At 44.2% G+C, this 10194-nt stretch overlaps 1 protein-coding gene across 1 annotated transcript in view; it reads left to right on the forward strand.

Moving 5' to 3' along the window:
• The first annotated feature begins 2690 nt into the window (after window positions 1-2690).
• Pitrm1 (pitrilysin metallopeptidase 1) overlaps window positions 2691-10194 on the forward strand; it is a 30906-nt gene continuing 23402 nt past the window's right edge. The window contains exons 1-7 of the mRNA XM_005365397.3: window positions 2691-2762; window positions 4416-4515; window positions 6143-6249; window positions 6699-6850; window positions 7804-7918; window positions 8001-8097; window positions 9016-9176. Coding sequence (XP_005365454.1) covers window positions 2707-2762; window positions 4416-4515; window positions 6143-6249; window positions 6699-6850; window positions 7804-7918; window positions 8001-8097; window positions 9016-9176 — 788 coding nt within the window. The 5' untranslated portion in view covers window positions 2691-2706. The remainder of the gene's footprint in view (window positions 2763-4415; window positions 4516-6142; window positions 6250-6698; window positions 6851-7803; window positions 7919-8000; window positions 8098-9015; window positions 9177-10194) is intronic.

The following is a 10194-nucleotide window of genomic DNA, read 5'->3' on the forward strand; positions in this document are numbered from 1 at the left end:
GGCTCAAACTCATCATCTAGTTGAGGCTGTCCTTAAATCCTGATCTTCCTGCTTCCACCTCTCAAGTTCTGAGACAATAGGTGTGGTGTGTCCTGCCATGCTGTGCTGCTCCTAATTTTGATTTCTTCATGGACAATATTGAACAGACAGAAAATAAAACTGGAAGTTGAACTTAGTGTTGTCATCAACGTTGCAAGTTTCTTTGTTATGTCGTTCAGTCAAAGTGTCTGCAGTTAGTCACTTCTGAGGCTATGCCAGAACTCTTGGGCCTGTGCTAGCTTCTGGTGGCTGGCTGGAAATTCTTGACATTCCTGGCTTATAGAAGCATCATTCTAACTGTCATATTTATCTTCACATTATTTTACTTTTGAGTGTCTGCCTGTGTGTGTGTGTGTGTGTGTGTGTGTGTGTGTGTGTGCGAAGCACAGAGACATAACATAAAGGAGTAGATCCTACCCCTAATGCCTTTTTTTTAGGGATCAATTACTTGTTAAAAGCCTTTTCTCCCAGTATTTGGGGTCAGGATTCCCATACCTTCTGGTGGCATCACAAGCAAACCTCTAGACCCCAAATACTCACTTGATTATCCCCCTTGGTTACAACCGATAATGCTAAAAATAACTTACTTGCTAACCTTACTAAAATAATGATTTGCACTGTGATACAGAACCTGTGTTTTATAATATTGAAAATTATAGTTCATGGTTTTCATTTCTACATGGCAACTGTTTTTATTAATAATAATTTAGCTTACACACATCTTAATATTAGGTCAAATGCTACTCGAGATAAGTATTTGTAAATTCTGACTGTGTGTGCATCTAGGTTATCCTCGGTGAGGTTGTGTCCTGTGGGAACAGACTAGCAAGTGGTAATTACTGGATTTATATAGTATCTATTCCATAGAGAGAGGGAAACACTATAATACCCCAGAGCCTCTGATTCCCGAGCCTTCACAACAAGGTTAATAATACCCAGCTGTCTCCCTGGAGATCACAGAGTCGATGTGAAGCCTCATTAAGATGCTTCACTCCACTCCTTAGAAGAAAGGAATACAGTGTGTTTGTAGGCACCCGAAGCTTCCTAGTCTCACCTTTTGTAAGGTTCATTTAGGTTCATCAGCAAGAAGGTACTTCAGCTGAGGTCTATGGCTGCAGAGCACAGTATATCACCCTCCATGTTTAAATAGAGTCTACACGACTGTTAGCAGTTGTCTTTAGATGAGTAGCTTAAGGGGAGAGTCTTCGTAAATGGGCCAAGGGGCACGAAGAAGAGTAAAGGCAAAAATGAAAGCTTAAGAAAATGGTCTGGAAGTCAGGCGGTGGTGGCGCACGCCTTTAATCCCAGCACTTGGGAGGCGGAGGCAGGAGGATCTCAGTGAATTCGAGGCTAGCCTGGTCTACAAAGCGAGTTCCAGGACAGCCAGGTCTGTTACACAGAGAAACCTTGTCTCGAAAAAATATAGATAGATAGATAGATAGATAGATAGATAGATAGATAGATAGATAGATAGATAGAGATAGATAGAGAAATTGAGGTCTGAACTGTCATGTCATTTTCCTAATTCCACCCAAAGACTCATAAGTATAGTGAATCCCAAATATCCCTTCCAATTCACAGGAGAGCACCTGGCCCACTCAGGTACTGAACTCCTTAGGTTCAGTTTCTTGGTTCTGAGAAGGGCCTGTGAGGACTTTGCACACCGTAAGACACACCAGTGTCTTCTTTCTAAACTCAGAAAAGAGCAGAAAAATGAGAAGAGACACAGTGGACCACGTTCCGCTGCTGGAGCTCTGAGCTGTCTAAGGGTTTACTCAAGATTATCTGAGAGGAGACCACTCCTAATGGTAACATCGTGGAGTTAGGGACCTGGCTAAAGTCCTGTATAGCATCCTTGAAGCCACCACCCCAAGAGGCTGATACACTGTATAAGTACCAATCTAGATCTTTTTCACCAGTCACTCTAGTACTACCGGTGGGCGAAGCGACATCACAGTTTCATCTGAGTGGGCCAAAGAGAATTTCAGGGTTCACACCACCTCGCTCCAGACAGTCCGGCACCATGCTCCGCCCCCTCATGTGTTAAAGCGCAGTGCTTCGCCCGGACTGCTCACCAGCAAACGCCCCACCCCTTATCTGCACCTACTTGGTCCGTAAACTGCAAAATCTAGGTCCTTCATTTGTGACATCCCAACTCTCACCTGCACCTGAACCGCCCCTTATCTGTCTAGGACTTGTTCCTCATTACCAAAATTCCACCCCCTCATCTGCACGTTTTCCCCCAGTACCTCCTCTAGCCAGGCACAAACTTGCCCAAGTACCATTCGCCAGCACACGCTCCGCCCCTACTTGCCTACGCTGCCTTCCAAACCCACAGAACGCCCTTCATTAGCTAATGCCCCGCTTCTATTTCTTGGGACTGGTCTTTGCAGCAAAGCTCCCCATCACTTGCCATTCCACGTCCCTTCCCAGCTCTGCTTCCTCCTCGCCCTCCTCCCACCGGTCCTCCTCTGCGGCCCGCCCATCACCCGCCCCTCACCTCGCTCCAACCCACAGCAGGAGGAACCGCCTTCCTCCCCTCCAGCCTATTACAGACGGCATTTCCATTCCGCTTGTCCAATGAGAGTCTCGAGGTCGCTCCCCGCCCCGCGCCGTGCGTCAGGTTAAAGGCAGTCCCCCACAGTGGACCCACGCTGGTCACATGCCATGTGGCGCTTCAGCGGTCGTCGGGGATTGTGCGCGGTACAGCGACTGAGCTGCGGGTGAGACACGGCGGGTGGCATCAGCGGATAGGGAGGGGCGGGACCGGTACAAGAGGTTTCTGGGTCTCTGCCATCTCTGGGCACGGGTGACAGCCCTCTCTGGAGCTCCTGCATCCCAAAATTTCTTGTAGGTGCCTCAGGTACCAAAAACCCCCTTCTGAGCTCTCCAAACCATGCATCCCTACTTCCTACGTCCATCAGAGCCTCTAAAGTAGTCCCTCCCTTCGGCGCGTGGCAGAGAATGCTCTCCCTAAGAAGCTGCTGTCCTAGCTCGAGTTGGGGTGACACCGGTACTCCAAAGGGGAACCAGGTTCAGGGCACTGTCCTGACCCACTTTCCCTTCTTGGACCTTTGGTGTTCCGAGAGCGAGTGGGTGGTCCTGAGTGTAACTAAGGCTGTTTGAAGTAAAGCTAGGCTTTGATGTGGATTTTAACTGTCGAATTAATAATAGAGGCAGTTTATGGCTCTCATTAATAGATTTGCGCCCATCTCATTTTTGTTACGAGGCAGAGTCCTTTAGGGCTCCTCGACAAGCTGCAGTGTTCATAAAGTTGTGCCTCCTGGAGTCGAACATTTTGTAGCGACTCAATTAATAGAAAAGTAAAGATGTATTTAAAAAGTGTTTGACTTTTATTCTGATCCAAACCCTTATTTTATAGTGCTGCCAAACCCCTGTTAGTCTAGATGAGGAAACATGGGGGTGTGGGTTTTCTGTGAGGGTGTGGGCGTTAGGAGTGTTTGAACTTGATAGCAGCAGTTTTATTTGTGAATGCAGTGACCAGAGTGTAAAAAAAGTGAGCCATCCTACCTAGCCTTTTGTCTCTCAGTGTTGTCTTGCAGATCCTGTTCTGATGACCAACTGTTTCTTAAACTTTCTACCCACAATCTAGAATTTGCTGTCAGATAGGAAAACCAGTTGATTTTAGCGTGTCTTTCTGATTCTGCCAATGACTGAATTGGAGGGTTTTTTTTTTTATTATTGTTGTTTTCTTTTCCTTCTGTAATATAACCTTTAAAAGGGATATTTCTGAGATTTTAATAGTAAAAACTTCATAAAACGTACAGTTTGATAGAAAAACTATTTTAAATGATGTTATCATTTCTTGTCAAGATTGCCCTGACAGCCGGGTAGTGGTGGCGCACGCCTTTAATCCCAACACTCGGGAGGCAGAGGCAGGCGGATCTCTGTGAGTTCGAGGCCAGCCTGGTGTACAAGAGCTAGTTCCAGGACAGGCACCAAAGCTACAGAGAAACCCTGTCTCGAAAAACCAAAAAAAAAAAAAAAAAAAAGATTGCCCTGACAAGACTATAACTCTTCATCTATTTTTGGGTAGTCATTTCTCCCAGACTAAAAATTTATTTGCTTTTTTATCTTTTTATTATCCATGTACATTCCTACACTAAATGTATCTGCTCACATGATAGTTGTGTACTGTCTTTTCCAAAGTCCTTGTGCTTTTAAAACAGACGGAGCATAGCTAGAAACTAGTCTTTTAGAAATGTCCAAGATCTTGTTAGATTCAGGGTACAAGTCCCCTTTACTTAGTTATCTTTATCCCGAGGGGTTTGTTATATATATGTCACTGCGGTACTTAACCAAACAACTCTCCAGGACGTTCATTAACTCTGACACCCTTCCTTTAAACTCCGCAGAGCGCACCACAAAGTGTGGAGGGGGAGGAGTGATCAAGCCTGTGAACGAGCTCTGCAGTATAAAGTGGGCGAAAAGATCCACGGCTTCACCGTCAAGCAGGTACCCACCCACCCATCCACCTTGCCACATTCTTTATGAATCGAGGTTGGTATACATTCTGCCGGCCGATGAGAGCTTGCAGAGAAGAGACTGCAGTTTCTGTCCTTGCCTCGCCAGGACCTGGCAAGCTTCCTGACTCATGGCAGGTGCTCCAGGTGGCTTCCACATGAAATGATGGCCAGACCTTAATTGTACCCTTTAAAGCCTCAATCATTTCAGATATTAGAAAATGACCCTCACCTCCACTACCAAAGGAGGGCCTTTGTAGTCAGACACACTGACATGTCTGCAGCCAAGCCTGATCATTCCCTGTGATGACTACAGATGCTCGCTGTCCCCTTCATCTCCTTCTTTACACTCTGTCATCAGTATACTGCCTCTAGACTTGCATGGAACCCTTTCTAGCTGTTTTTCTTGGAATTATAAAGAAGAGATGGTACACCAGTATTTACTTAATTTACATTAAAAATAGGTTTCGCTGGTTCTTTTTCTTGTCTTTATTTTTTACTTTTAGGTTCAAACCTTCATATTACTTTTTTATTTATTGTAATTATTGAAAAATTTGGGCTGGGCATGTCGCTTAGTTGGTAGAATGCTTGTCAAGTAAGCCATGGGTTTGATCCCTAACACCATGTGAAAACCTGTTTGGTGGTATATGCCTATAAATGAATGGCAGAGACAGGAGGATGATGAGTTCCGGGTCATTTTTGGATATTTAGCAAGTTCACAGCAACCTGGAATACCCTGTCTTAAACACATACACATATGAAAGAAAATTCCACATGTCAAGTTTTTGGTCCCAGGCTTTATACTGTGCTTGTATTTAACAAATACAAGAAGGCAGAACCTTTAAACTAGAAAGCCGCATGCGGCTGCAGCAAAAACCAGAATCTGATAAGCATGAAGAAGTAAGCAAGGCCAGTGAAACTGGAGCACTAGTTCCGGGATAGGTCTTGGCTTGATGAGTCACACAAGTGGGGTGAGAGCATTGTGAGCTCCCTGAAAGGCCACAAGAGGAATCTGATTTTGTAATACAAGTTGCTGGTAATGAAGACCTGGTTCAAATTGCTGTGATCTTTTCCTTACTTTTCAAACAAAAGAGAAGCCAGGAAGAAAGGGTAATTCTTGTTTGAAAATAGTTCCCCTGAGCTATGGTTGGGCAGGCATCACAGTACCTCCTGGTTTTAAGTACACTGATCGTCTATTTGAGTAAATTCAGAAACCTGAAATCAGCTGGATTTACACAAGTATCAAGAGCTGAATTTATTCATGTCATCTGTGTATCAGGGCCCCTAAGTTTGCATTAGGAGACTTGGTTCTGACTATAGTTCTGCCAGGAACTTCCTGTAGAGAAGTGGACAGGTTACCGTCTGAAAAAAGAGAAGGATAATGGTATAGCTATCATAGTATGGATGGTTTGTGACTGAAGGAAAGAGGACCAGCTGATGTGAGTGTGTGACAGGATGCTGTATGTGTGCATGCGCGCTTGTGCATGAGCATGCATGTGTGTGGATGCACGCGTGTGTGTGTGCCACACACAGACGAGAACAGAGGCTGGCTCTCCTGGCTTGTTAAAGGCAGCCGTGCTGCGTCGGTGTGCTTGCTCACACTGCCCTTCTCTCCTCAGGTCACTCCTGTCCCTGAACTGTTCCTGACAGCGGTAAAGCTCAGCCATGACTGTACGGGAGCCAGATACCTGCACCTGGCGAGGGAGGACAAAAACAACTTATTCAGGTGTGTGCTCCTTTGAGGAGTTTGTTCTTGAATGCCTGTCTAACACATGTGCCATCTGTCCTGAAATGCTAGGGAACAGTGTCCCTTTCTGGGCATAGTGGCCCATCAGTAAACCTAGTACTAGGGAAACAGAAGCAGGAGGATTGCTGTAAGTTCTAAGTGGGACTAAGCTACATAGTGAGTTCCAGGCCTGGTTGGGCTGTAGAGCAAGAATCTATTTCTACTACCTCTTCTCAAAAAGGAAGAGTATATGAATTCATCTAAAGATTCTATCATCTAGATACAGTACAATTCTACAATATGACTCAGTGATTATAGTCTTTATCAAAAGACTGAGATAAAAGAATGATTATTTTTAATGATGCAGGGTGGCCACAGGTTCCGGAATTCTGTTAGAGAATCTTAGGGTAATCCCTCATCACCTGTTTGTCGTCTTTCCTTGCCCTCAGTGTCCAGTTCCGGACGACCCCGATGGACAGCACTGGAGTCCCCCATGTTCTTGAGCATACAGTCCTCTGTGGTTCTCAGAAGTATCCATGCAGAGATCCTTTCTTCAAAATGCTCAACAGGTCATTGTCCACATTTATGAATGCCTTCACAGGTAAGACTGATGTCCTGAATCAAATCATGTTTGCTCTATCAGATTTTAGTAGGTGAATTAAATTATTTTCGAAGAGAAAAAGAGCCATTAATGTAGTAGAGTAATTTTTGTAACTCCCTAGACTAGGTGAAAGATGCTAGATACTCAATTGTTTTGGGAAAGCTACATTTTGGTTTAATTATAGAAATGGGAGTACTAGCTACTGGGGAGGTGGCTCAGTTGATAAAGTGCTTGCCATGAGCACAAGGACCTAAGTTCAAAACTCCAGCACCCACGTGAAAGCCAGGGGCAGTGATGTGTACCCATAATCCTACTGCAGGAGAGGTGGAGGGAGGAGGAGCTTTTGTCTTTTCTAGCCAGTTAATCTAGCTGAATTGGTGAGCTCTGGGTTCAGTGTAAGACCCTGTGTTCCAATGTAAGGTGCAGAGTGATTGACAAAAGTACCAGCCTTAACCTCTGGCCTCTTTAGTCACACATGCAGATGTGTACATACACCTAAGCACACAAGCACATACACACACACACGTATGTACACACACAGTTAACAAGTAAGTAAGTGAAAACTGCAGTTTTAGAACAATGGTATGGGAGGGTTTTTTTTTTTTTTTTGATAAAGTTCAAAACAAATTTGGAGATAGCCCTATAGCGTCTGCAAGACTGTGTAGTTTAATCAGTCAATCAGTCTTATCAATTAAACCAGTGGAGCATCCCAAGTCAAGCAGTTGATCAAAGCAAAGAAAAGGTCACTGAAGAGTTGGTGCTAGTGTCTGTTCAGAGAAGACATTGGGGTTCGGGAACGGTTAAGGCTCCAAGTGATGAGCTGGGTGGAAATGCCAAGGGCAGGGTTTTCCCTTCTGTTTCAGCGAGAGTTAAATACTGAAGGGTGTTAAGAAGTGACGCATTTCCAGAGACATTTCATATGATTTAAAATCTGTCTCTTCTTTTCTCCCCAGCTAGCGACTATACGATGTATCCGTTCTCCACACAAAATCCCAAAGATTTTCAGAACCTCCTCTCAGTGTATCTGGATGCGACTTTCTTCCCATGCTTGAGGGAACTGGACTTCTGGTATGCAAGGATTATTGTTTGATTTGGGCTTTAATAGTCTGCTCAGCACCGCTTTTTATTTATCCACCTACTGTTTATTTAGGCAGGAAGGATGGCGTCTGGAACACGAGAATCCAAGTGACCCTCAGTCTCCCTTGATCTTTAAAGGAGTCGTCTTTAATGAGATGAAAGGGGCGTTTGTAAGTGTTCTTCCTCATTTCTACTGCATTATAATTATCTCTGTAAAAAAAAAAAAAAACGGATTTATTTGTATGTAGCATGTTCATGGTATGCAGGCTCTAACATACCGTGGTGCATGTGGAGGGCAGAGGGCAGCATAAGGTGTTGGTCCTCACCTTCCACCTTGTTTAAGGTGGGCTCCCTTGTTTATCACACCAGGCAGTCTGACCCATGAACATCCGCATATTGTCCTTTTTCCACATCCCATCATGCAGTGGGAGCTCTACGTTTACAGAGGGTCGCTAACACATCCAGCTTTATGTGTGTTCTAGGGATTTGAGCTCAAGTTATCATACTTTTGCACCAAATTGTTTAACCACTCAACACCCCTCCCTCCTCCGCCACCAGCCCACCTTTCTAAAATTTTGAAATGTATATGCACATGAAATCTGAGAGACCTGTGGTTATTTAATATTCTCCTAACACCTTCAGTTGTGTGGCGTCAGTACTGAGAGCAGAACCCTTTGGTGGTGGGAGGGCCAGGTCTCATTACACATGACCTGGAATGTGAAGGCCTGCCCTGGCCAGCTTACTCTTTCGGAAACACATGGGATGTTTGTTTATACCAGGACCATCTCTGATTCTTGCGGCCTCTGTATAGCAAATTTGTTTTTATACTCCTGTTGCTGTCATTTTGTTCATGATATCCATGGTAGTAACATCCTTGTGTCTGTATAGTTCGTGGCTCAACGAATTCTTGCACATCCATCAGTTGCTCACCATTCCCTTCTCTCTGACTTCACACTGCGCTTCTAAGAGAGCCAGCCCTGGGGTCCACAGTTTATGAAGAACTTGGATGCTAAATTAAACTGCATCCCTGTGGATTGCAGGTTGGTTTACATTACATTTTCATTAACTAACTTCTTTTCAATTTCAAGACAGACAATGAGAGGATATTCTCCCAGCACCTTCAGAACAAGCTTCTTCCTGACCATACGTACTCTGTGGTCTCTGGCGGGGACCCACTGTGCATCCCAGAGCTCACGTGGGAGCAGCTGAAAGAGTTCCATGCGACTCACTATCACCCAAGCAATGCCAGGTAGTGTGGAGGGTAGAGTTTGGATGGTGGACCAATAGTTGACTTGCTTGCCTTCCTACAGTTCTTGCATTAAGTAATGTGGCTTCTCATTGAAGGAAAACGTGTTTGCTGAACAGCTTCATAGCTTTGGGTAAGATGATGCTGCTTTAGTTCTCCTATGGCCCAAACTGGGGCCTCACTGTCAACATCTACAGCCGTAACTGTCACTTGGCAGCATTTAGTGGTTACAAACCACCTTTAGAGTCACCTCTGCTGGAGTCCCAACTCCCCGCCCTGGTCCGTGTCACGGTCTTATTACATATAGATTGTGAGTCATGATGTCCACTCTAGAACTAATGTTCACCATATTCAAGAAGCCTTCTGTCTGTTGTTTTTGGCAGACTGAGTGCTCTGTATGGTGAATAAATGATATAATTGAACTTTATTTTTTGTTGTTCTTTTGCTCATTTGGTTAGTTATGTATATATTTGTGCATATTGATTGTTTGGTTTGGTTTGCCTTTTGAGACAAGGTCTCGCTGTGTAGCTCTGGCTGGCCTGAGATTCGCTATGTAGATCAGGTGGCCTCAGACTCATGGAGATCCACCTGCTTCTGCCTACTAAGTGCTGGGATTTAAAGGCTTATGCCACCATACCAGGCTAATAATTGAACTTTAAATGGCAGCTTTTAATAGAAAAGAAAGATTGCCACTATTCTTTGTAGCCTTTTCTCGTGATGATTACGTAAGTGCATTATATTAAAAACATGCAGTTTGGTAATTGTAGCCTAATGCTGAATTTTATGAATTTCTTATTTTGGACTGCCAGTTTTAGATACATTCTAATATACATTGCATGCCATAGCAGCTTATTTGGTTTTTGCAATGCCTTTATAGCAGGTTAAAATAAAATTAAATAATTTTTGTTGCATTTAAACAAGTCCTCCTATGTGCTGTGTGGTTAGACTATCTCAAAGCAAAAATTAATCCCTCTATGTAGTTTCCATTCATGGGGAGATTACCTGTTATTGTTACAAGGTA

The sequence above is a fragment of the Microtus ochrogaster genome, unplaced genomic scaffold (assembly GCF_000317375.1).
Source record: "Microtus ochrogaster isolate Prairie Vole_2 unplaced genomic scaffold, MicOch1.0 UNK2, whole genome shotgun sequence".
NCBI lineage: Eukaryota > Metazoa > Chordata > Mammalia > Rodentia > Cricetidae > Microtus > Microtus ochrogaster.